This window comes from Colobus angolensis, unplaced genomic scaffold (genome assembly GCF_000951035.1).
Source record: "Colobus angolensis palliatus isolate OR3802 unplaced genomic scaffold, Cang.pa_1.0 Scaffold49, whole genome shotgun sequence".
NCBI lineage: Eukaryota > Metazoa > Chordata > Mammalia > Primates > Cercopithecidae > Colobus > Colobus angolensis.
The window spans coordinates 204,084-226,753 of NW_012118376.1; the positions used below are offsets into that span (position 1 = coordinate 204,084).

The window sequence follows — 22,670 nt, forward strand, 5'->3', positions numbered from 1 at the left end:
TGTATTTGCTACAGAGTAACTTCCAGGTTTTAAAAAACATGCACCTGCTATGTTTTTGGTTCATCACTAGATGGAGTTATTGCAGTATAACTATGTGTTGGGTAGCCATTAGTAAAAAAAACCTTTGCGTTCTTCAAAGTTTGTATATGGTTTTTAAAAAAGAACATTGTATGTGTAAGCAATCAGCTTATTACACATATCATGGTATAGGAACATACAGTTGGTAGTATGTTAGATTATGCAGTCATAATCTCTGAGCAGCATCAAAACAGGTATCTTAATGAGATTTTTCTTAGGGTAGGTTGTATGTATGAGAAAGAGAGGGGGTGGTGAGATTTAAACCAGTTGTCTGATAATCGTGTAGAGTTTCAATTTATATTATTAAGTTGTACAGGATAATTCTTTCTAGGAAATTCCAGTGCTTGAGCTGCTGCAGCCAAAGTCATGCTATGCCACTTCATAGTGGCACTGAAACAATTCTCCAGCCATTACCTATCAAGTTAAATGGTAATTAGTGTCCGTCTATTCCTGGACTTGTCCTTGCCATTCTTATTTTGACCTGAATGAGTATTGTTCAGCTTCTCTTGCCACTTCAGTCACCCAAAGGCAAGCTGAGAGTAGAATGTTTTTTGTCTTACTTTCCTGTTCACTTCAAATCAAGGAGGATGTTTTTGTTGGGGATTGAATGTACCTTGAGCACCTGCAGACCTACAGTTAGGCATGTTTAGATTTCTGCTCCTCTCCTACTTCCCCTTATTCCTCTCAGTTGAGTTGCAACCTATTAAAATTGTCATTCTGTGATTCTTTGGCAGTGTTCAAAAATGGCCCCTAAAGCATTATTTCCCATTGTTAATTGTTATCTAAGTGTAATTTCTTCACAGTGCCATTTTAGAAAGATATTTTAATACTTATACAAGGTTAAGAAAAATTAAACAATACTTAAAGGATAAGAAAAGAGAAGTAATTGCCCCTGTCTTATTCCTTCCTTCATTGAGCCCCATCCCCAGAGGCAACTACTTTTAAAAATTGTAATTTTTATTTCTTTTAGTGGTTGCTTCCGTAGCTCTAATAAGCTCTTATATTGCTATTTGTTTTTTTAATTAAAAGCTTTGGATTTTAAATCCTTATTGTAGAAAGTCAACTAGTGGTGAACTTTTGCCATTTCCACATTTCCCTTTCCATTTCTTCCTCTTCCCACCCATCTCAATGCAGTTATTCTTATAAATTGCTCTGTTGGTTCTACAATTTTAAATGGGGACCCCAAAATCAAATTGTGTATACTGTGGGGTGGTGTTATGAAGTGAATGAATGACCAGGGTGTAGCTTGTATAGTTCTGAACTACCACCAATCAGTTATTGGGGGGCATGTTATTGCAAAGTTTGTTGTAAATAAACCTCTTTCCTCAGTTTTCATTTGCATAGTTTTTTAAATGACAACTGTTTGAAACAATTAGCAAACTTATTATCATATAGAAGCCTGGAGATAAGCTGATTTGTTGGTTCAGTGACATCATCAAGGAACCAGAGTCTTTGTTTTTCCATATGCTATTATTAACAGAGAATGTTGGCTTTGTTCTCAGGTATGCGCCCCTCGTGGCACTAAGGATTTCTTCAGGTCCTGATGTCACATGCAAACATACCGTTTCAGAGAATATTCCTTCTTACATGTGTACTGTCTGTGAGTGTACCTAGAAGTTTCTGGCAAACTTTTCTTGGTTATTTCTTGGAATTGTTTCAGAGGTCCATTCCTAACCCAACTTCTGGCAAGAATGGGATTGCCATGCTTATCCTTAGTGAAGCTCACGGTCATATGGAAGAGGGTAGAGTATCTGAGGTTTGTTGGGGAGCAGCAAGGAAGAACAGTTGGTAGATAGTCAGCCAACAGGGTTTGCAGCAGAGTCAAATCCTCAGTGAAAAATATTACCAGCCTTATTTCTAATACTTATTAGAATACTTAGAATACTTTCAGGCTACTTTCTTTTGGAAAATTAAAAAGAAAGATAATTGGAAAAATAAAAAGAAAGATAATGTTTGAAACAATAACCTTCCTTATAATCTCCTTTGCTACAGTAGTAGCCATTTGTACTTACATGTCTGAAAAGGACACTTCTAAGCTAGGCATTAAAGGTAGACTAGGAAATACACAATTTCTCTTCCTTTCCTTGAGTTTGATTGTATTTATTGGACCTATGCCTTTGCACTCTCTTGGGATGAAGATTTACTGATTAATCATACAATATTTGTGAAAGTATAGACTTCATTGGTAACTTTAAAACAGCATCATCATTGATTTTTAAAAATCAGAGCTATCCAAGTGATGAATATTAACTGTCTGCTTTTTTTCTAGACGTAGAACTTATGTATCTTTTGGAAAACAGTTTTCTGTTTTGCTCTACTTTTTTATGATCCTCATTTCTTTCTTATTGCGCAGATGCCTGAGAGCTAAGTGTAGTAATTCTTTATGTCAGCTCTAGGGAGTTTGAGTAAGTCTTGTTTTTAAAATAAAATTCTGATTTTACTACTTTTTTTCTCAGGGTTATCTTAACATTATTCCAGTTTTCCACATCCATAGTAAGTTTTAGCATCCATCACTGTATGTAGTACTGTTACAGAGTTGTAGCTCAAGATGAAGAACTTGAGAATTATTGTTACACCAATTCCTAGAATTATTTTATGAATCAACAGAAAAATACTCCAGTAAGCTTTTCTTATATCAGTAAAGTAGTTTGAATTACTTATTGTTCTGGTTATTGATGTAAGAAGTTACTGAATAGATGGTGCTCTATGATTAAAGTGTGTGTGTGTTTGTGTGTGTGTGTGGTTTTGCTGCTCTAAGCTAGTTTAAAGCATTTCAGAACTGTTGTGGTTTTCTGTTTTTTTTTTTGTTTTTGAGGTGGAGTCTCACTCTGTCGCCCAGGCTAGGGTGCAGGGATGTGATCTTGGCTCTCTGCAACCTTTGCCTCCTGGGTTCAAGTGGTTCTCCTGCCTCAGCCTCCCGAGTAGCTGGGATTACAGGCACGCTACACCATGCCTGGCTAATTTTTGTATTTTTAGTAGAGATGGGGTTTCACCATGTTGGCCAGTCTGGTCTCGAACTCCTGACCTCAAGTGGTGAAACTGCCTTGGCCTCCCAAACTGCTGGGATTACAGGCGTGAGCCACTGCACCCGTAGTGGATCTATTTGTCTTTAAAATTGATTTTTAGAGTAATTTTTTAGGAATAATTTTTGGTTTCTTAGAAGAGATACTTTGAGTGCTCTTAACAAGTACCCATTTAAGAAATAATACTGTAGTAATTACTGAATAAGGCTTGAATTTTATATTATAAATATAATTAGTAATATCAGTAAAAATAGTAAACTATCCATCTCAGTTGGTCTCACAGACCAACTTTCAGTGAGATATTTACCTCAGAATTGTCTTTTGATTTTGATTCTCATATTATAGCCATAAATATAAATCGTAGGAGATGTAAGTATATTACATGAAAGAGTTCTGAGGTCAAATAATTTGCCAGATGCTGAATTATTGGTTTTAGAGTGGCTTCTTTACTGCAGAACTTCTCAGAAACTTTAACATACTAATGTACATTATAAATGTTTTAGAATATAACGTAGTATTTGCGAAACTTATTTAAACATGGAACATTCATTTCTCAGACTGCTGTTCAATATAAATATACTTTGGGAAATGCTGGTGTTTGATCCAGTTAGTATTTGTGTGAATTGTTGTAAAGAAAGTAGTGTCTAACCTTTATTTATGAGTGCTATACAGTTTATGAAAAGATATTAGCTTTAATACCTGGACACTTGGAACAATCAGTTTCAAATGTATTACAGGTCTTTTTAAGAGATTAAGAGCTAGATTTTTAAGATAGCTTTTTAAGATTTCAGCTATATGTAAATCCCTTAAAGATTTTAGATATAGCTTCTCTACTGCTTCTTCTACAGCTTTTTTCTAAATGAAATTTATGGACATGCTTAGTGTTGAAACATACCCATCATAAAATCTGGTGATTCCCCAAACTCGGCATGCCAGCCTAGTTTTCTCTGAGCTCCAAACTAGTGTTTTTAAGTTCCTGACCCAAGAGTTCTACATCCAAACCCTGTAGGCATCTGAACTCCTTCAAAACTGACCTCATCTTCCCCTTCTACTTCCCCAGTCTTAGACTTTACTTCCTGTGTCCCATCCTTGCTAGTGGCACTGTCTTCTTTTCAGTTACCCAAACTAGAAACTCAGGAGACTCAGATTCCTTCTTTGTCTTATACATCAGGATTTCTCAACCTTGGCACAATTGAAAATTCTTTGTTGCGGAAAGTTGTCTTGTGCATTGTAGATGTTTAGCAGCATCCCTGGATGCTACCCACTGGATGCCGACAGTAGTTTCCCTCATTGTGACAGCCAAAAATGTGTCCAGACATTGTGAAATGTCCCAAGGAACAAATCACCCCAGTTTGAGAACCACTGCCCTATATCCAGTCTATTACGTACCTACTGATACTACTTCCTAAATTTACCTTTAATCCCTTATCACATCTTCATCCTATTCCCTAAACTCCCAACCTCTTTTATTTGTTAATATTTTGTTGCGGCCAAGTTTTGTGCATGTATATGACAAGATCTGGCTCTGTCACACAAATTGGAGTGCAGTGTCATGATCTTGGCTCTCTGCAACCTCTGCCTCCCACCCCAGCCTCCCAAGTAGCTGGGACTACAGGTGTGCACCACCACACCAGACTAATTTTGGTTTTGTCATGTTGCCTAAGCTGATCTTGAACTTGTGAGCTCAAGTGATCTGCCCAGCTTGGCCTCCCAAAGTGCTGGGATTACAGGCATGAGCCACCGCACGTGGCCCAGATTTATCTTTCTAAAATGCAAAGCTGAAGCCGAGCTAGGTGGCTTACTCCTGTAATCCTAGCAACTCGGGAGGCTGAGGTGAGAAGATTGCTTGTGGCCAAGAGTTCAAGACCAGCCTGGGCAATATAGTGAGAACCCATCTGCTCAAAAACAACAACAACAACAACAACAAAAAAAAACCCTAACTATTTCCTGCTTATAATATCTCAATAGCTTTCAGTAGACACCCTCATGAACTGTCTTCTCTCTTTTTTCATTCTCTATTTTTTCATTCTAGCCTCATTCTTCAAAGGCACTCATACTTACCTGTACTAAGGTTCTTGCTACACAGTGTACTTAGCCCTCCTCTCACTGTGCAACAGTGTGTTTCAAACTCTGTTTAGGCATCTGTTTTCTATCATAGCTGTCAGTTACTTATTTTTAGAGAATCTATCATAGTGAAGAGGATTTTGCTTTTAACATATCCATCTTTTCTCACCAAATTGAATTTTTCAAGGGCAGGGACCATCTGGATCCTACGTCTTGGCATATAATAGATATTCAATAAAAGTTTGAATCGTTTATTAGTATGCCCTGTCAGATGCAGTAACATCCTCATTACTTCTAGGAATTCTGTTCCCTGTATCTGTAGTGAAAATTATTTCCCTAGTCTTCATCATATAGACTTTGAAGCGCAGGCTTTTGACCACAGAAATCTTAAACTATAATTTTCTTTAAAAAACCAGCTATTCAGAAGAGAATTGAAGAAAGCTATGTACTTAGTTGATATTCAAATGTCATTTGCTTATAAGATAGCTAGTTTAAATATTTTTATTCTGAAAGGAAATTGTGTGGATTAATTAAATGTATGACTCAATATGATGTAGAAAGTCTTTACCATACTAAAAACATTGCATTTCCATTGAGTAAGGATTTGTTGATCGGTTGTAGAAAGCTTGCAAAAGCAATATTATTGTCTTAATAACTAGTTTACTGTTTTAGAAAATATGTTTATTAGAACACATTCCTATAATCACCAACTTGTGTTATTTAGGTGAATTTAGGAAATTTAACCCCTATCAAATGAAAACAACAAAAAAATCAAGTAATCGAGTTAGTAAAGAATAGTGTCCTACCTCCCTTCCTTATGTGCCTTAATAGAGTTGTGTATGATTAGATATCTCTGTGACTTGTAAGTAACCACTCTCAGCCTGATCAACAGTGCTTTTACCTCAGACTTTAATTAGAAGGTGAAAAAAGAAAAATAGGGGTTACAGGGCTTTTGGAGGATAACCCAAGCTTATAGCACCAGCCTCACTGAAAGTCAGTGGTTGAGGATGGGGAAAGAGGGAATGAATAAGGCCTATTCCCAATTCAGAGTTCATTATCCTGGTACAGTGCTTTGCCAGATTGTTAATAATTATTAAATGAATCCATATATAATGGCAGTTAAACAAGAAGTAATGGCTCCACTTCATATTTTAGGGAGTGGCACAAAATGTATCACTTTTCTTTTAAGAGAGATTCTTTAATAAGAAAAGTTGTATAGGAGGTTTCCAGAAATAAAACTAGGAAAGAGCCAGATTACCTACAGGGAAGGTACCTCCCTTTCACACAACTCTCTAAGTGTTGAAATGGATATAGGGAGTCATCCAACCTCTTATTAACCTTAAGAGCCATTTTGCTGTGGACTCATATTTGCCTTGCCTGTTTTTCTAATTTTTCTCCTCTCCATATTTACCCTTCCTTTCTTCAAATTTATAATTTTAAAATTAATTTACTTAATATTAAATATTACCAATTAAAATTTTCTTTATGACCTTGAACTGCTTTAGAAAAGAAATATGTGTAGTGAAATGAAAGATGAGTTTTATTTGGGCTCTTAAAAAAAAAAAAACGCTGCTTCCAAGATAATTTTTACTCAGAACTTGGAAATTTTTGAATTATGGTGCTTCCATATATATAGATCATCTCATGCTTGTTCATACTGTAAAGAATTCTGTAATGATATTTTAAGTAAGTATTTTTTATTAGTTTTTGTTCGTTGTAATTTTAAAAATCTTTGTATCTTTATTGCCTTGCTTGATCTAAGTAAGAGATATTTGTGGTTTCAGCAACTTTGTTTTCCATAGACTTTTAAGTATAGTAGAGATTATAGTGAATGTATGTTTTCCCAGTAAGTTCTTTACTTATTCCCAGGTTATTCTGGGCTTTAGATGGGTAAAATATGTTTACATGGGTTTCAAATGTGGTTTTAAGTGGATAAAAATGTTAACCTTGTAAGGGTCAAACATAAGATACTTGTGTTTTAGCAGAGCATAGTTTATTCTCATTATTCACGTCTTCCATGAAGGTGCCAGCAACACTAAGTTAGCAAATACTGTACTGAACCATTGCTCTTAGGGAAAAATACTGTGTCATGTTCCCACAAGCCTCTGCTCATGACATTTTCGTCAACTAATCAGTACATAACCATGTTTTATATGTGTTTCTATTTAAAGACATCTTGCTTAATATATATTATTAATGCATTAACATTGAACTGATGGCCAACAGCACTGTAACTCATGCCTCAGTGAAACTTATCTAACACACATATTTTCTCCACAATACAGCCTTCTTGCACCTAGGAACAGCTAGCATCTGGGAACACTTCAGCATGATGCTTATGGGACATTTTAAACAAAAGCACCAACAAAGTGTGAAATGTGAAAAACATGGTGCTAAATAGACCACAAAAAGGATACTTGTATATGTAGTATGAGAGCTGAAACAAGAAGGCAATGTCACTTTGTTTAGCTTTAGATGGAAACATGCCATGTCAGGTGATGCATGGTTTTGCACTGCCCTGTGTGTATCTGTGAAAGACTAAGAATGTGCCACAGTATTGATTTGGGGGTTACAGATAAATTTTAGTGAGTAGGTGAATTCACATGTACAGAATCTTCAAATAATGAGGATTGACTATAACTGTTTTTAGAAACCTTATGACTGGATACTTAGAATATGCAAATTTGAAAGTTTCTCTTTCAGGTATGTGGAAATTGTTGATTAAGCAGAATCATCCTTGTAGTTTTCATGTTCTCTTGTCTAGTAAAATAAAAATGGCTGCTTTCAGTTCATCATTTTCTTTTCTGCCCTGCAGGGAACAACCTATCTTCAGCACTCGAGCTCATGTCTTCCAGATTGACCCAAACACAAAGAAGAACTGGGTACCCACCAGCAAGCATGCAGTTACTGTGTCTTATTTCTATGACAGCACAAGAAATGTATATAGGATAATCAGTTTAGATGGCTCAAAGGTAAGCTACGTTTACTTTGAATGATTTGGCTGTTTTTGCTTTTTTCAATATGGCATTTTAGTTTTATTCAGAGGATTTTATCTTCATTAATATAAAATGTTTCCTTTTGAGTTCTTAAAACTTTTAAGAAACAAAACTGATTATTAAGGTAGCAACATGTTTTGTCCACTAAATTACTTTGATTAACCACTTTATTATATTACATGCCAAAATATTCTACAAATTTGAGGTCATTCTGTTTATTTAATATTCATTGCATATCTGTTATGTGTCAGGCATTATGCCAGGTACTAGCAGTATAGTGGTGCACAGAATAGACATGGTCTAGAATTCTGGGAGCTCTAATTCTTTTCAAATATACTGCTATAGACTAGTAGCAGATCAAAGTCCCTATATCTTATGAAGTTTGTCAGTGTCAATACTAAAGCTGACATTTCTTCTCTGAAGAGAAAGTATAAGGACAAATCCTATTTTATTTTTAGGAGAGGCAGATAATGTAACAGAAGCAAGGACTGCCTGGTTTCAGATCTCAACTCCACCATCTACTGAGTGTTTTGTCTTTGGGCAGATTACTTCTCTGAGCCTCACTGTTCTCAACTCAGTATTGGTAGTTGTAAGGATTAAATGAGTTAATATCTGCAAAGCACTTAAATCAGTGCTTAGTGGATAGTGTGCCCTTCAGAAGGGTTGGCGGGGAGTTCCCTTTTTCTTTTAGAGACAGAGTCTTGTTCTTTCGCCCAACGTGGAGTACAGTGGTGCCATCTCGGCTCACTGCAACCTCTGCCTCCCAGGTTCAAGCGATTTTCCTGCCTCAGCCTCCCCGGTAGCTGGGATTACAGGCGTGCACCACCATGCCAAGATAATTTTTGTATTTTTATATTTTTAGTAGAGACAGGGTTTCACCATGTTGGCCAGGCTGGTCTTGAACTCCTGACCTCATGATCTGCCTGCCTCAGCCTCCCAAAGTGCTGGGATTACAGGCGTGAGCCACTGTGCCTGGATGGGGGATCCTTTTATCATCAGTGAACTTCATAGAACTTACTTAGAGAAAGAAATTCCAAAGAAAAATCAGATTCTAAGATTCTAGATTTACAGTTTGTAGAAAGATGAGGTCTTCAGTTTCTTAAAGCCATGAGGCCTTTCCACTTCCAGGAATTTTTGCAATTAAATGAAGGGGTTCAGTGCACACACTGTAGAGCCAGACTGTCTGGTTTGAATTTTTGTTTCTACCATCTGCTTGCCCTCTGTATTAGTCCATTCTCACACTTCTGTGAAGAAATACCTGAGACTGGGTAATTTATAAAGGAAAGAGGTTTAATTGACTCACAGTTCCACATGGCTGGGGAGGCCTCAGGAAACTTGCAATCGTGGCAGAAGGTACGTCTTCACAGGGCGGCAAGAGAGAGAATGAGAGCAAGCAGGGGAAATGCCAGATGCTTATAAAACCATCAGATCTGGTGAGACTCACTATCACAAGAACAGCATGGGGGAAACTGCCCCCCATGATTCAATACCTCCACCTGGTTCCACCCTTGACACATGGGGATTACAATTCAAGGTGAGATTTGGGTGGGGACACAGAGCCAAACCATATCACCATCTGATCTTGAGCAAAGTATTTAGCTTCTGCATGCAGGGCTGGGCACTGAGGTTTGTGCCTGTAATTCTAGCACTTTGGGAGGCTGAGGCAAGAGGATCACTTGAGACCAGGAGTTTGAGACTAGCCTGGGTAACACAGTGAGATCCCATCTCTACAAAAAAAAAAAAAAATAGAAAAAAAATTAGCCAGCTGTATTGGTGCATACCTGTAGTCCTAGCTACTCAGGATATTGTGACTGGAGGACCCCTTGAGCTAAGGAGGTCAAAGCTGTAGTGAGCTATGATTGCATCCAGAGTGAGACCTGTCTCTTAATGGGGCGGGGGGGGGGGGAAAAAAAAAACACAACTTCTGTATGCCTCAGTTTTTTCCTCTGTAAAAAGGAGTGAATAAAAATACGTACATCATTACACCATAGCGTTGTTGTGAAGAGTAAATAAATTTAGGCAAAAACACAGTGTGTATAGTAATCACAATACAAACACTCACTGCTATTGTTATTAATGCTAGTATCAGGTGATTATTGCCTAGTGTTATGTAGGGAATAAAAGATAATTTAATTTAATGCTAAACTTTTTGTCTGATTTTTCTGTGTACTCATTCCTTATCTCCTTAACTAGGTTAACTAGATTATAAGACCCCAAGGGCTGTTTGCACTTTGTGTCTTGTATATAAGTAACATGTATTTACTTGAATAATTGATTTTTTCATTTTTGCTTAGAAGATTTAAAAGACTTGAGAAATAGAAATAGTTCATTTCTGTGAAGCTTTTTTTAGTGAAGAATTTAGTGAAGAATAATTTTGTCATATTTTGTAACTCTCTGGTTTAGTGAAGTTTGACAGATACTAAATATTATAACCTGAGACTCTAGAGTGTTTATTTCTTTTCCCTTATTTAAACCTTGAGTTCTCTGTAATCTGTTTTGTTTCTGGGCCCAAATGACAGATAACATGCCTCCTTTATTAGAAAGGAGGGTTAACAGAGATAACAGAAAAAGATAACAATCCTCCATTGTTAGAAAGGAGGGTTAAATGTTGTATAGAAATAAAGATCAACTGAGTTGTCCAATGTCCAAGAAAAGAAACCATATGGAAGTGATTAAATAGATTTCATTTGCTAACTTAACCTTCACCAGATTAAAATACTTTGAGTTATTTTAAAGGAAGGAATTTTAGTGATTAACACATAATCCTCATGTGTTCTTCCCACTGAAGCAATATGAAATGTTGCTCTTGCATTTTTCCATTTCTGAATATACATTGCTGATTGTAATTATTAGAATCATAAATGTCTTTTGAAAAGCTTTTTGTATTCTTTTAACAAAATCTATCTTCTGTAGCAGAGTTATATTTTCTGTCACATTTTCTAATTACTTTTCTAAACTGATGCTATTAACTGCTTCAGTTCCTATGGGAGTGGTTGTTTTTTAAGTCAGCAGTAGTGGTTTATTTGACTCAGCTAAACGAGTATTTTCTCCATCTCACCCCCCACTTCTGCTCTTCATGATTGAGTTGGAAACAAACCCCTTAGGTGCCCTGCCTAGAAAACATGCACTTGTTCTCACTTAATCCCTCTGCTGTGCATATGAAGTTTGCTTTAAGGTTTTCTGATTATGCTACAGAGACCTCAGCATGGTCAAGGGCCAGGATCAGGGCACTCTGTGTGATCCGTACGTGAGGTAGTAATGACACTGCATTTCTACCTCTTTTCCTTAAAAGGATTAGAACTCCAGGGTTGAGAGACATATTTATTTTAAAGAACTAAAATTTTTCTTTTAAATGCATTCTACTCAAAGAAGCTAAGAAATAAAGCTTTTTAAAAGTGTGGGATCATCTGTCATTTTAAGGTTTTCTTGATTAAAGAACAAGTAATACAGAGACAAGGAAAGGGTCAGAATGGAGATTAAAATAAAACTCGTCAAAGCAGAAAGAAGTTAATTTGAAATAGTTAAAATGAGGGGGCTTAGTGACCAACTAACAGCACATTGGTCAGTTTTCTTAGATGCCTATAAAACCTGTTGTTGACTCACTTTTGAGTTATTAGGGTCATGTATAAAATGCCCTTGTCTTTTAGAAAACACAGAGATCCCAGTTCACACGTACCCTCCTCAGGACCAGCAAATCTAAGGCAGTGCCAACCAGTCTTGACTTCTTCTTGCCTTTCACTCTTTCACATCCTGGTCTTCACAGTACTTACTACTGTGTGAAATTATATTGGTCAGTTATTTATTTACTTGTGTGTTTACTGACTCCTCTTATTCTAGACTGTAATCTGCAATTACATTGCCTCTCTTGTTGTGTCTCAAATTTTTAGAACCGTGTTTGGCATTTAAAAGGTACTCAATTAAAGTTGAATGAATGAATGATTCCTTACCATTTGTTAATAAATTATTTCCTATTTAGTCTTTCATTTGATGACTTCATTTGATGCCGTTCAAGTTAGAGCAGTTATTAGCCACATTTTACAAATCCCAAATGACATGCTAAGAAAAGCAGTTTTTGAACTGAAGGGTAAGGAAACTGTATAAGTATGAATATGTAAATTTTGTCTGAGGTAAAAACACTTAATTGAGGATAAGGGCTCTCATGTAATTACAGTGGACATATCTTCTGTCTGAGAGAAAGGAAGGGACCACTCTATTTTACTGTTTTTTTATAGTAGGACAGGTGTCATGCATTCATTTTTATGACTTCTCCAATACCTGCATAGCTCTTAAATATTTACTTTTATACTGTTGTTCACATGGTAAGCAAATTTAGTTTTGTTTAGAAAATGCTCACATGGTAAGAAAATTTAGTTCAGAAAATGCTTGATGTTTCATTCCACATTTAAGAGTTCAGCAGATGACTGCTTATGAATTTGTTAACATCTATCTATTACTATTGGAATCACTTTCTAATCTTAAATTTGGAGAGCATTAGACTAAAAAAATGATTCCCCCTCACTTTTATGGTATTAGCAGAGAGAATGAGGTAATATTTTATGATAGTTGAAATTTATTGTAGTGATCACCAAAGTTAACATTTAGTAACATGCTAAAATGCTAGTTTTCTAAGAAATTATGTGTGAAACAAAAATGATAGCAATTCTCAACATCACGAATCTATACCACTTTATAAGAAAAGAAATGAGTATGCAATTGACTCTTGATACTGGTTTGAATTATGCAGGTTCACTTATATGTGGATCGAAAAATAGAGTATTTGTAGGATGTGAAAACCAAGTATTAGAGGGCTGACCTCATATATGCAGGTTCTGCAGTGCTGACTATGGGACTTCAGTATGCACGGGTTTTGGTATACACAGGGGTCCTGGAACCAATCTCCCGAGTATAGCAAGGAATACCTCTATATTTAGAAGTTTGTAAAGGGAAAAAGTACTAAATGATTGCAAGTCTTTTCTGTATCATAATGTATTTCAGGTAAATCAGCTTGAAGAAAACTCAGTTACGGATTTTAGAAAATCAGTGTTGGCCAAGCACGGTGGCTCATGCCTGTAATCCCAGCACTTTGGGAGGCCGAGGCGGGTGGATCACGATGTCAGGAGATCAAGACCATCCTGGCTAACATGGTGAAACCCTGTCTCTACCAAAAAAATACAAAAAAATTAGCCGGTCATGGTGGCGGGCATCAGTAGTCCCAGCTACTCAGGAGGCTGAGGCAGGAGAATGGCGTTAACCCGGGAGTTGGAGCTTGCAGTAAGCCAAGATCACGCCACTGCACTCCAGCCTGGGTGACACAGCAAGACTCCATCTCAAAAAAAGAAGAAGAAGAAGAAAATCAGTGTCATATTTTCTATATATGTTTTCATTTTTGAAAGATTCTTTAGAGGGTGGTACCCTACTTTTAAATAAACCACTATTAAGGCCTACTTCTAGTGATTTTCATCCAATATTAATAAATGTCGATTCTAAACATTGAAAAAGAAAAAACTGACGACGTTAAAAACTCTGACATTTTTTGGATCATAGGTAAACTTATTTGAGTGTAAAATGTTGAAATTTTTGATAGAGTGTCATCATATTTATATTTTAGTTAACATATTTCCACACTATCACTTATAATGCCAGAAACTATTTCTGTAACTATCTTTATGTATTTAACATTGTGGCTTATTGATAATCCTAAGCTTTTATGTAACTGAACGGTCTTGTATTTAAATGCCTGTTTGCTGATTTTTTGCTGGTTACTCATACTTGCTTTATTTTTTAGGCAATAATAAATAGTACCATCACCCCAAACATGACATTTACTAAAACATCTCAGAAGTTTGGCCAGTGGGCTGATAGCCGGGCAAACACCGTTTATGGATTGGGATTCTCCTCTGAGCATCATCTTTCGAAAGTGAGTTAAATCATAAAATTTGAATGAAAATCTTCATCTTCAAGTCATATATCTTAAATATATAATACCAAATGGGGAGTATAAAATATAGGAGAAATTTATTTAATATTCTTGGAACAACAGTAGTGACTTCAGAGCAAGAAGCAAGAGATCATTAGATGCTACTGTCACTTGGAAAATGTATTGTACACATTAAAAACAGTCACCATTGGTGGAGAAGGATTTATGTGGTTAATTGTCTGTATGATAGGAATTAAAAGGTGGGGATTATCACTTCAGAATGGATTTTTGTCAGAGATTAGTACCCTCAGTTGGAGATGGTCTGCAACATAGGCAGTTACCAAGGTCTTTTGAATTGTGAAAACTCAAGTTGACAGTGATATAGATTTCAGCATTTTGATGTGACAGCAGGTACATACAGATTACTGTGTTTAGGGGAAATTGTGCTTTATCTGGATGTGGAATACTCCGAGTTCTGATGCAGTGCAGACTGAGATACTATAGACATTATGAGGACTTTTTAGATAATACTCACCAAGTGACCAGAAAGGCCAATAAAATGCAAAGCATCACCAGGCTGAATATTGGAAATAAAACAGTTCTCCTGTCAATAAGCAAAAGGCAGGTAATGTTTATACCAGCAGCACCTTGGGTTCCTGTGGATGTTACACAGAAAATAATATATAAGAAAAAACAATCTCAGTATACTAAGTGATCAAGGAGAAAAGTAAAACTCACTTTTCTCTTCAGATCTTGTGCCTGCCAGACCTAAAGATTTATTCTTAAAACCTCTGTTTGAAGCATTCAGTTAAAAGAATAACCATGTATTTTAAATACTTTACATGTGATTTGGTATATGCAGGGTATGATATAAAACTCAAGCCTGAGAGTTGAAATTTTTCAAGTGCAGAGAAATCAGGCTCTTAAAGATATACACCATTTATATTTACATTAAACTTTAAGCTGTTTTGCTTTACAGAAATTATTCTGTATTCAAATTCTTAAACTGGGTTCTTTTTAGAGATCTTACACCTGGTGTTGTGAATATATATTGAATCTATTTTGTTTTCTTCTAATTATAAGCATTTCTTAACACAGTTTTCAAGTGTTTTTGTTATCTTTTGGGTATGAATTATAGCTTAAATCTGAATTTTAAGCCTATTTTAACTTTTGCCTTGGTGATTATAAATCATTTTCTGTAGGATGATTAACACAAATATTAAAGCTGGGCGCAGTGGCTCATGCCTTTAATCCCAGCACTTTGAGAGGCCAAAGTGGGCAGATCACTTGAGGCCAGGAGTTCGAGACCAGCCTGGTCAACATGGCAAAACCTGGTTTCTACTAAAAATACAAAAAAATTAGCTGGGTATGGTGGCACATAACTGTAATCCCAGCTACTTGGGAGGCTGAGACATGAGAATCATTTAAACCCAGGGCAGTGAGCTGAGATTGCGCCACTGCACTCCAGCTTGGGTGACAGAGCAAGATTCTGTCTCAAAAAACAACAACAATGAACAAATATTATCTTTCTGGTTTCTCTTGTACACATCTTATTCTTTAAATATATTTCTTGAACTGTGGTAAAGATAAGGGTTTTACATTCAAAGTATCTCAACATAACTAGGATACAGGCATCCAGTGAACATTGCTCTTCCATAAACAGTTTTGTTGAGAAATTTTATGTTTATTCTAACACTTTTGCCATCATTCAGAACATTTTTAGAACTTGGTGTGTTTTTTTTGTTTTTTTTTTTTTATTGCCTATTAAAGACTAGCAAAAAAAATCTCTAAATATATCTACTTGCCGAATTTTTTAACTTGACAATATAAGAACTAAATCGTGGATTATTTTCTCAAATAAACTTGGCTTAAATGCCTTAAGTGCTTTTTGGGCTAAGTAATTTTGTCTATAAATTAAGTTCTTCATAACATCTTTCAAGTTACTGAGCAGCTAGCTAATGTAGTAAAGGAATAGTTTATTAACTTCTGTCAATTCTACTCTTTTCCTTTGTTTGAACTTTTCCCTGAGAATGGCTTTTATTTATTTTTTTTAGATTTTTTCTTCTTTAAAGTTAGCATATACTTTTGACCAGCCTTACTGGTGGTAAATCTCCTAGTATTTGAAAGTGGGTTGAATATTGGGAAACAGCTCTTAAGCTCTTGGAGCCAATTTGAGCTTATATACTCACGGAACTTGGCTCCAAGAGCTTAAGATCAGTCTCTTCAGAATGTTTTCATCCAAAGAAGACAAAATCACAATTTATTTTTCAGGCTACCTTGTAGACTAATTTTGGTGTTTTGCAGACTGTAGGAGGCTCAAAGGAGTTTATGATATTTTACATAAACGAAGCAAGTACATAAATATTCTAGCTTGTTTTATCAGTTAAAAGCCACGAGTAAGTCAAAACATTATAACGGTTTGGAGAAGGCAATTCTAGACAAAGACATCTCAAAATAAGGGAAAGTAACATCGTTGAAAAAAAAATGTATGGTCTCTTAAGATTGACTGGTATGAACAAAATTCCAGCTATGCTTGGATTGTTAGAGTGCTTACTAAGTTGTATTGTGTTATCATGGAAACCTAAGCTGTCACTTTTTTCTTTTGCTGAAAACTAGGGATATAAAACTTAGCAATAGTGTAGATTTTTACGAAGTTGCGAAGACTTTTAAGCATTAACTGTTCTGGAATGTTAAATTAGGATAAGAAAAACCTTGTATACTATTTCAGATTATATAAAGAGAAGTTTTGATTTGATTTCATTTCCACCAATGTGAGCGAGACCCTTGTAGCTTTGTATTCAGATATTTTACTGTTTGGAGATACTCTGTTCAATTAGATGAGTATAGTAGCACAAATTCACTTTACTGAGCTACAGATTATAGGTAGAAGTGACAAGGTTTAAGGTAAGAAGGAAAAGTTGTGATAATGACGACTTTAATTTTGACCCTCCTCCATCTCTCCAAGATTAGAGTATCACAAGCCTTTCCTTCCAAAATTTTTCTTCCCAGGATGGAAATGAAATCAGAGTTGGTTTATGGAGATTTGAGAAAGGAACTATAATTTCATGTTTTAATTACCAACTCTAACAGATACTTTAAGTTGCATAGAGATTTGGGGTTTTTAAATGTAGTTATTATGTAGTCTTAACTTACTCTCACTGATAATAGTGATAGACTAGCTTCCACTTCCAAAACATAAATAGATATTCCTTGTGGCCAGGATGTTTTATAGTTTCCTATGAGTTCCTAAGAATTAGTGTTTCATGTACAATAATTTTTGTTTTGAAATTGTTATCCATCTTAAAGACCATTGAGTATTATTCCTTTCTGCTGCTATACATGAGCTGTTTAGGAATCGTCGGAAATTAATTTTTAGTTATGTCAGTTAGTGAAAATAGTAAATATTGCTATTTGTATTAGTGAAAATAAAATGTGTTGTGTATTATGAGAGTTTATATTTTAGTAGAATTTAAAAGTGTTTTCTAAATACTGTGATGTTTACAAAAAGTGGTTATTTGTGAAATTCAGTTTTCTCACAGTATGCTTATGTTTACTGATTCTTTCCCCTACCTTAGTCTTAGTAAATTATTTCTGACCAACCAGGGGTCCTTTTGGTAAGCTAGCTGACTCTGAAGTCTAACTTAGATATATCATGATGTTTTGAATAAGATTTGTCAAAATACTTCATAGTGCACAAATGTTTGGAATTAGGTTTCATTTCCTGTCATTTTCATATTAGAAGCTATAATTAGTTTGGAGGCTATATCGCTTGTGTAGAGTCAGTTATTCAGAAAATAAATAACTTTACTGAGGTGAAAGTGGGCACTGTGACCTATTTTTATTTGGTTAATGTATGTAGTCTTTATACATTCAGTTTGCAGAGAAGTTTCAGGAATTTAAAGAAGCTGCTCGACTAGCAAAGGAAAAATCACAAGAGAAGATGGAACTTACCAGTACACCTTCACAGGTGGGTTTATCATTCCTATTCTTAATTATGAACCTTGTTCATTTCACATAGTATCCTTTATGCCAGAATTAAATATCCAAAGTACACATAGAAATGCACCCGTTAGTGTGGTGGCTCACACCTGTAATCCCAAGACTTTGAGAGGCTTAGGTGGGAGGATTACTTGAGCCCGGGAGTTCAAGACCAGCCTGAGCAACATAGGGAGAACTCATTAAAATTAAATTAAATTAATTTAAAAAAATAAAAATAAAATTAGCCAAGTGTGGTGGTGCAAGCCTATGGTCTCAGCTGCTTGGGAAGCTGAGGTAGGAGGATCACTTGACTGGGAGGTCGAGGCTGCAGTGAGCTATGATTGTGCCACTGTGCTCCAGCCTGGGCAACAGCAAGACCCTGTCTCAAAAAGAAAAATAGAGAGAGAGAGAGAAATACATCCTTTACTTAATTTGTACTGGTGGGAAAAGGTTTTTCTATATACCAATGCCTACAAGAGTATTTTTAATCAAAATTTCAGTTTAGTAATTCAATTCAAAGTATTTAATGTGCTTGTGACTTAGCAAAAGTACTTAAATATCATGTGATAGTCAAATGTAACCACAAAGGGAGTCACAGGAAAAGTTCAGGAAAACAAGTTTATTATACTTGCAGGTCCTAGAAACAGGGAAAGTCTTAAGGTGGTCAAGAGACAGAAAGCAGGAGTGAGGGGAAAGCCAAGGTAGAGCCTTTGTTGGAATTTCTATGGGAAAGGCAAAGCAGAGAGGGGGAAATAGTTTAGAATTGGCTGGGTTGAATAATTTCAGGGGGCTCTAAACTATAGGAGTGGTCCCTCATTGTCTGGTAACTGGCCCTGGGATGGATTAAGTTAGAGGAATATTGTCTCCTGGGGATGTATGGATCAGATAGAGGAGGTATGGCTCTGGATTGGCTAGTTTGCATATCAGAGACATGCTCTGGACTGGGCTCTTGCTGTCCTTAAGAATTAGCTAGCCCTAGAGGGGAGAAGCAGTCTCTTCCCAGCCAGAAAATTTTTTTAAAAGATGTCAGAATGTCATAATATACATAAAGTTAAAATACTGCACACACGCACAAACAGTAGGGTTTGTTTTACATACTTTTATTATTTATTTATTTATTTTGAGCTAGAGTCATGCTCTGTCCCTCAGGCCGGAGTGCAGTGGCATAATCTCCGGTTGCTGCAACCTCTGCCTTCCAGGTTCAAGTGATTCTCATGCCTCAGCCTCCTAAGTAGCTGGGATTATAGGTGTGCGCCACCACACCTGGCTAATTTTTGCATTTTTAGTAGAGGTGGTGTTTTATCATGTTGGCCAGGCTGGTCTCCCTGGCCTCAAGTGATCCGCCTGCCTCGGGCTCCCAAAGTGCTGAGATTACAGGCGTGAGCCACTGCCCCAGCCTGTTTTACATACTTTTAAAGTATACTTAAATCTGACAGTTGGAACATCTTTATGCTTAGCACTGAGACAATGGTTATAGGTTTTATAAAAGTATTACTTTTTCTTTGAACAAAGGACCTTTTACTTGTCCATCATAATCTTCCTTCAGTTGGAAGTTGTATCTCCAAGTAAAGTTGATTAAATAGTTACATTTTGGTACTTTTATAATACAAGGGTTTTACTGTATGATTAATATAGAATGCTACTATTTTCAGCTTTTTAATAGTAGGCTTTTCTAAAATTAATTTTTATTTTAATTGTTTCCTACGAGTAGGATTCAGCTCTTGTTCTCCTCTGTAGTAATTGTTTCTGAACTGTACTCAGTAGCTTTTATGGAAAGAAGAATCAGATATTACAAATGTTTCTCTGGAATGTCAGTAGTAGCAGATTTACATGGAACTTTCTTGAAGTAAATAGGAATTGCCTTGGAATTTAATAACTAACCAATGATTGGAACATTTTAGAAAATTATGTATTCTTTATCTCCCTTTCCACTTCTATCACTCAGCTCTATTTGGAAAACTCTACTGGTATAGAGAGTGGAATTTTTTTTTAAAATAAGAATAAAGGAGAGCACTGTTAAATATGCTTAAAGTACATATTCCCTCATAGACTAAAGGTGTACCCTGGATTGAAGCCAAAGCTCCATTATGTGTCTGTACATGCAGTGACCTGGAATAACTTTGATGATCATTTGAAACTTCTCTTGAGTCTGTCTTCTCTAAGTGCTATGAAAGTGTAGTGATACTTTTAAACATAAAACCCCATTTAAAATTAAATGCCAGTACATGTTGGGAGCTCTAGTTCCTCTAGTGAATGATTCCAGTATTATGAGAAGATGCAACAAACAGCACATTCAGTAAAAGAGTACTCAAAGGATTTTAATAAAATTGCAATGGATTAAACTTTGCCATTGTAATTAGTTTCTGTTTCTGTAATCGTAACTTCCGTTTTAGTTGAACTGGTCATGACCCATTATAAGTTGCTGCTAATACCTGTTCCTCCTTGGTGGAAGGAATGACTTTAAGCCTCTGCTTTGATTAAAGGAATATATAAAAGATGCTTATATTTGAAAAATACTATGAAATATAAAGAATAAGGAAATATCTTAAGTTCATCACTATTTGAGAGCCAAAATATATGGACCTTAATTTATCTTATCAAAACATTTGAAGCCTAATTGTCAATTTAATATACAGAAGACAGAGAGAATCATTTTTTTAAAAACATTTATCAGTTCAGCCAGGCGTGGTATGCACCTATAGTCCCAGCTGCTCAGGAGCTAAGGTGGGAGGAGCTTGAGCCCAGCGGTTTGAGGCTGTGGTGAGTTATTACAATCACGTCACTGCACTGCAGCCTGGGTGATAATATCTAATGTGTCTGTTCTAGTTTGAATTATATGACCATTGGCCATGCCTACCCTACTTGATTCTCAGTGGTTTAATCCAGTCTGCTGAATTAATGCTGCCTGAAGAATGTAACATTACTGTGGAATTTAGCAAAAGAACAGTTAAGTGGGATAATTGATAATAGGTTAAATAGGAAAATCGATAGTAGTAGAAACTTGGTCATAGCTTTCGTTTTTATTTGAGGGAGATGTAAGAGACTGGTTAAAAGTTTGAGTCAGACAAACCTAGATATAAATTACTTTTCTGTTGCCATGTAATACACTTGGTTGTTTAATACAAGTGTGTTTATATGTTTGTAACATGAGTATTACATTACTTATAGAATCATTGATCATCATCAATAAATATGGTAACGACACAGTGTCAGGTCATGGTTAGTAATGGGAGTTCTAGAATCTGAATTTGAAATTGGGCTCCAACCCTTAATAGTTTTCTTAGCTTAGGCAAGTCACTGTTTTTCTTCCTCTATAAAATGAGAATGAGAACAATATTTTCTTTTTAGGAATATTGTGAGAATTAAATGAGGATTACAAAGTACTTAGCATATAGTAGATAATAGATAAATATTAACAACTGATGTGGTTGTAATGGGGAGGATGATGATGTAAGGCCTTAACATCGTGTCTGGCACTAACAGTTGTCTTTAAAAATTCAGATGTCTTAATTGTATATTTATACAATATGTATTTGAAAAATACTATGCATCAGAATTCTACATCAGAATTCCCTGAAAGACTTGCTAAAACTCAGGTTGGTGAGCTCCACTCCCAGACTTTCTGATTTAGTAGGTCTAAGATGGTACCCAAGTATTTACATTTCTAACAAGTTTCTAGGAGATACCGAAGCTATTCCTATGTTAGATATTATATTGTAGAATATTATATATGCCTAATTCAGTTGTGAGTTTTATTTTAATTTTTTAGCCATTTACATTTTAGTCATTTCAAAGTATTTAGCCTGGTTTTCATTAAAATAACCACTCTAGTTTTGCATTCAAAATCAGTAGTTTACATGGTACTTAATTCAGTTTTACAGTTATATAAATATAATTGGCATAAACAGGTTTGGGACACATACAGCTGACTCTTGGTAAGCATTTGATGCAGCTGATGGTTGCAAAATATTCAAGCAGAGTGACAGTTAATCCACTAACCCTAAGCATCAATCAACCAGTATACTTTACATAGCGAAGGAAGAGCATAAATTGATTAATTTATTAATCCAGAAAGTCAGATTATAAGAACTTCTGTGGTTGTCACAAAATGGATTTCAGAAATGGTGGCTCTGGATGGTGACCAACTAGAGGAAAAATGTATGACTGAGGATATGAGGATCTTGTTTGAGAGCTCAGCCTCATCTTCCTTTATGTATCCTCCTGCTGTCTTCTTTCTTTCCATTCTCACTGCCATGGGATCTCAACACTATTAGCTCCTCCCCCAATTTTTCTGTCAGACCCTCTGCTCAGAAAACAGTGGTGGTTCTCATCTTTGTTTAAGTATAAAACACTAGAATGGACTGAGTCTTCGTGAATTTTTGTTAAATGGTAAAGAAAGGGCCCTATTTTCCTTAAGCCAACAAGGTTGAAACTGTAATGGGAATTTAATTTCAGGTTTTATTGGCATGAAATGGAAGGTGGTAGTGATATTTGGTATAGTGGGTCATGGCAGTGCTGCTGCGTACCTCCCCAGCCCACCCTTCCAATATGCAGTAGGTCGTTGATAACACCCTAAAGGCTTGTCCTAGAGTGAGGGTCAAGGTCAATTTTTTT

At 35.9% G+C, this 22,670-nt stretch overlaps 1 protein-coding gene across 3 annotated transcripts in view; it reads left to right on the forward strand.

Moving 5' to 3' along the window:
• Window positions 1-22,670, forward strand: part of HOMER1 (homer scaffolding protein 1) — a 142,675-nt gene that overhangs the window by 50,583 nt on the left and 69,422 nt on the right. For 2 of the 3 annotated variants that reach the window (XM_011959205.1, XM_011959203.1), the window contains exons 2-4: window positions 7,981-8,137; window positions 13,947-14,078; window positions 17,953-18,045. In XM_011959205.1, the coding sequence (XP_011814595.1) occupies window positions 7,981-8,137; window positions 13,947-14,078; window positions 17,953-18,045 (382 nt within the window). The remainder of the gene's footprint in view (window positions 1-7,980; window positions 8,138-13,946; window positions 14,079-17,952; window positions 18,046-22,670) is intronic. The other variant, XM_011959204.1, reaches the window with a different exon arrangement.